The 4,765-nt window shown below is 46.0% G+C and overlaps 1 protein-coding gene across 1 annotated transcript; it reads right to left on the bottom strand.

Moving 5' to 3' along the window:
- Positions 1-29: 29 nt before the first annotated feature.
- On the bottom strand, positions 30-858 carry Pmar_PMAR007578 (hypothetical protein; the record flags this gene model as incomplete). Its single annotated transcript, XM_002770960.1, has 2 exons — positions 30-74; positions 127-858. The coding sequence occupies 2 exons, from the start codon at positions 856-858 to the stop codon at positions 30-32; spliced, it is 777 nt and encodes a 258-aa protein (XP_002771006.1).
- Between the last annotated feature and the right edge of the window lie 3,907 nt (positions 859-4,765).

Raw genomic sequence — 4,765 nt, 5'->3', positions numbered from 1 at the left:
AATCATACTCTCCATAGTTGATACAGAAGTCATCGGCATCCTATCGAGATAGAGACGAGCTTCAGTTGGCAAACCTGAGTATAGCCGAGCTCGTAACTCACTGTCTGTAAGAGGACATTCGCGAACTTCACCGATCTGGTCTTTCATGGTCTGAATGGCGGCGATGTAAACTTCCAAAGTAGTAGGGCCATCACACTTCAGATTCTCCCATTTCCGGTGGAGCTCCATTTCGCTACCGAGATCACTATATAGTCGTAAAACTCGCCATGCAGTAACAACCCGTTGACTGAACAAAGTGTTCCCCTTCACATGGCATTGCTCATTAATCAGTTGTTGTAGAGGAGTAGATACATTATTGATGATATAGAAGTATTGGTAAGCACTTGACAGCTCCCCCGTGCCAGAAAATTGGATCTCTGGCTGATTCATAATAGTCTTCTTGAAAATCATGTAACCCCTCTTATCAGTCACACCAGAGAATCGGCCTCCCTCTATAACACCAGCAGACTTAGCTTGTTTGCTAATCTTCATGATAACCAAAGGCTCTATCACCAACGACGATTTGGCACTTCGGTCAGATTTAGTGCTATCGAGCTGTTGTTTGACCTCCTCAACAATACCATGCACTGTATTAGTAGGACCATCCTTGCTGTCAGTAGCACCAGTAGTACCATTTGCATCATGTCTGGTCTTGTGATCAGCGTTGGACTCAAGCTGTGACTTAATACCTGCAATCGACTCCGTCAACGAATCTAGCTCCTTCTTCAACTGCCAAGCCCACACAGGTGGGGATTGCTCAGTACTGCTCTTCTTATTGTCATCAGTCAGTACTGGGTCAGACGCCTTGGGAGATACCATAGAGCAATTGAACCGTTACTTGTTGAACAGAGTGGTCTTTACACAAGAGCTTGAGGTAGTAGTTTTCTCGGATGATTGTGCCGATGTATGCAACTCAATACGGCCTTGTTACAGATAGCAAGACTTGATTATACACCAATAACTTATGAGTAACGAATGGGATGGTATAGCTTAGCTAATATCTTAGCTGATACAAATGGGGACAACGGAGACACAGATGTGCATACCGCAACAGTCTCAATTGACAACAGTTAACATAATATGTTCCCATATCAGCACAAGCCAGAATAGTTCTGCACGCAGGCAAGCACACACAACGCGAAAGCGCCTGTTGTTGCGGCTCGCTTCGCTCGCTCCGCAAGGTAATAGCAGTTATTGACAATAAATTACATACAACTACTAGTTTACATGCAATAAATTAACTATGACTCATAGTTACTGAGTCATACTCATGATACCCTACTCAGAGTACTAATTACGCTAAGAGCTAGTCAACGTAGCAAATCAAATCTATGAAGCAAGGCAGTCAAGATCCATACTCTTGTAGACGTCAACGATACGCTAAGATGGCTTCAGTCAGCGTCACTGGCGGAAGCCGCGCACTGAATCCGTGATTTGTGGCTTTCGGCAATTGCAAGGTTGTTGGTTCCTCGTGGCTGGTGTTCAAACGCAAATCAGATCAGAGGTGAAGTCGCTGACGAAAGCCAAAAATTGAGCTATTCAGCGTCTAACTTGCGAAAGGGCCCCCTTTCAAAGGGGGCAGTGGATCGGGTTGAAAGAAACAAGTCACAATCTACAAAGCAAATCCAATCTGGATCAGCACTTCCACAATATCAGAATTACCAGACTATTTCGCACCGCTGGCTAGGCTCGCCAGCTAGAGAGCTTGTGCCTGGCAGGCACAAGCAGGCACTGCCTGCAGTACAAACACGTATGCCTGGGGGAGACGCCAATCATAGGCAATGCATGATACGGTATGGGTGGTCGGTTTCCGAGGTTTACAGAATAACTCCCCCAGGGGGGTTATTCGTAAGCCCCGAGGTGATTTAGTGGGGGTTTATGAGATGGGAGTTCATTTTCTCGAGAATCGCGAGAATCCAATGAGCCTGCGTATCCATGCTACCTGTAGAAGTTGTGACGCCTGTCCCATTTGCTCTTTTATTTTAAGCTTTGTATAAACGCTAAGGCTAGTGATCGAATTATTGCCTTGTTGCATGAGTATTGCTATAATCTGTTTTGCCCTTCAGTATGTCTGAGCAGCTGAGTTCTCAATCCGCGGCGAATCACAACAACATTGGTACCCTTCAGCAGGATGTTAACGTGCACACTACGGACGTGGTTTCTGGTTCTCAGCCAGGCTTGGCTACTACTGGGCAGGATCATCCTGCCAGGATGAGACTTCTCATCGTGAGAGGTCTAGATCGCCTGAGGTTGTCTTAGATGCAAGCATGGCTCGTCGTTTGCTTTCTGAGAAGCTTGGTGTTGAGCGTGATTTGTTGGTGTTTATGACCTCTACTGAAGCTAATACTCTAATAGACTCAGTTGACCATTTGTCCACTCGCTTGGCGCTGCGAAGGTGTTGGGCAGAGATTGGCTTCGTCTGAAGCTGGATCCGTTAGGATGATGGGTCGGTCAGCGCAGCCACCGACTCAAGGACCAGTCTACCACGCCGAGTTACCGGTGGGTTCTAAGACTGGCCCTGTTAGCACGGTCTCCTTTGATCGACTTTATAACGATTCTCAGGATCATCGTTCTGACGTCAAGACCACGACTGCTATCGGTGAGCTTGCTGGTGAACCCGGGCGATAAGGTGTTTCAAGGTCGAGATGATGCGAGAAGCGTCTCCAATTTCTGTCGAGAGCTTGCTCTGACTGGTCAGTTGTATGGTTTGAACAGTGAGACGATGTTTCGTTATGTTCTTGGGTATCTATCCAGTACTGTGAAATCTGAGTTGTATGACTTACTGGAGCTACAGGCCCTGTAGCCTTGTAGTACAGAGTCTACTCATGGGAGCAGACTCAGTGGCCAGACTTGTCAAGGCCCAACAGTATCTGGTTGGCACTTAAATTAAGTGACTTAATGGTATTTCTAATGATGCCGTGAGGTATCGTGCTCGTCTCGTACGGTGTGTTCAAGGGAACAAAGAGTATGGGGAGCTATGTGAGCCGTCTTCGTGCTCTGTTGGTAGAGGGTCGCTGTATAGGCATCCAGAGTCTGGATTCCAGACGAGTCCATCAGAGACCTTGGCGAGATTCACTGAGGGTATGCGTCCTTCGTATAATAAGACTGCTACTATGGTTTATCCCCATGTCCGGAATGTTAATCAACTTGCTGAGAACCTGATCCTTTGGGAGGTCCATCAAGCAGCTACCACGACCGGTATGAGAATCAGCTACGTTGCCAGTAGAACCAGGCAGATCACAACACAAGGGATAGGTATGAGGAAGAAAACATACTTAGAGAGTGTACACACACATGAGCATTATAGCCATAGCCTAGCTAAATGATACTTTAGCAAGTAGGTCGACAACAGGTTTATGTTTACACCAACAGGCCATCCACGCTGGATTCCTGTTGGTGTGGTCCTTATTTTTATAGTTTTGTTGCTTGGTCGAAGTTCTACTCTGAGAACGGAGCGTGGTATCGAGACCCATTATGCTGGTAACCTAAAGCGTTGTAAGGTTAGTGAAGAGAGCTCCGGGGTAAGGCCCACTAGGTTTGCAGCTCAGGCTGAGCTGCTCAGCGCTCGCAGACTTTGACTCGTGATGTACTCAGAGAAGAATTCCAAGTTCAACGTGTTGAAGGCCAGTCGGAGGAGCGTTCAGCTGCTGAGGTGAACGCTGAGATTGGCAGGCTCCATAAAGCAGCCCGCCGTTAAGGGGACGAGGATGAAGAAGTTGTGACGCCTGTCCCATTTGCTCTTTTATTTTAAGCTTTGTGTCAACGCTAAGGCTAGTGATCGAATTATCACCTTGTTGCATTAGTTACTAATGATTAGTATTGCTATAATCTGTTTTCCCCTTTAGTATGTCTGAGCAGCTGAGTTCTGAATTCGCGGAGAATCACAACAACCAACGGTTGGCCACTATGCCTCGTAAGGTGGACCCCAAGAAGTTGGATCCTCTCCAATACGTGAGAGAAACTGTGGCTGTCATAAATGGAGAGAGAGTGTCGAACTGGTCAATTTGATGACGGTGAATGCAAGTTTGGAGGGGAGTGGGCTCACTATTTGTGAGTCACAAACGGCTCGACAAATTCAGGGATCACTTGATTATGTAAAATCACCAACTTATATAGTACTCCCACACTAGACCGACCGACAACTTATGTAGCTCTCCCACACTATACCGAGCAGTGGTCGGTATAGTGTGGGTCCCAACATGTTGAGACTAGGACATTCTTGTCATTGACAAGTTGTTACCAGCCAAGCTCATCTTGGCGTTCCACATGTTTGTCAGTGCACCATGGAGTATAGCGCAGGGTACGGAGATCTGTTCACTCTTATGGTTGATTTGCCTCTTGTATGATATTGTTGTGCGATAAGAAGACGGTAGTTGACACAAACCTTCGGAATTAGAGTCTATGTAAATTTTGAACTAGCCATCATCGAGAAATAAGTGCAGAGGAAACCTACCCAGGGGTTGTTGGTACTAGTATTTGGATCCTATTGTAGGTAAACCATTCAAAGTTGTGTCAATTATTAGTATACCTAACTGTAGAAGTACCGTACAATTCAACATTGTTACGGTATTCACTGTATTATTGCTATAAATACAATCTAGCTAGATTGTATCATCACAATAGACAGCTAGACTAATACAGTCTAGCTTCTATTGTGGCCCGCCCCCCCCATAGTTCTTGAGATGGATGTACATTTGTGGCATAGTATTGTGCTAGTTTCGTGATA

This window comes from Perkinsus marinus, assembly GCF_000006405.1.
Source record: "Perkinsus marinus ATCC 50983 genomic scaffold scf_1104296964148, whole genome shotgun sequence".
NCBI lineage: Eukaryota > Perkinsozoa > Perkinsida > Perkinsidae > Perkinsus > Perkinsus marinus.
This window is presented reverse-complemented; position numbering and strand designations above follow the sequence as displayed.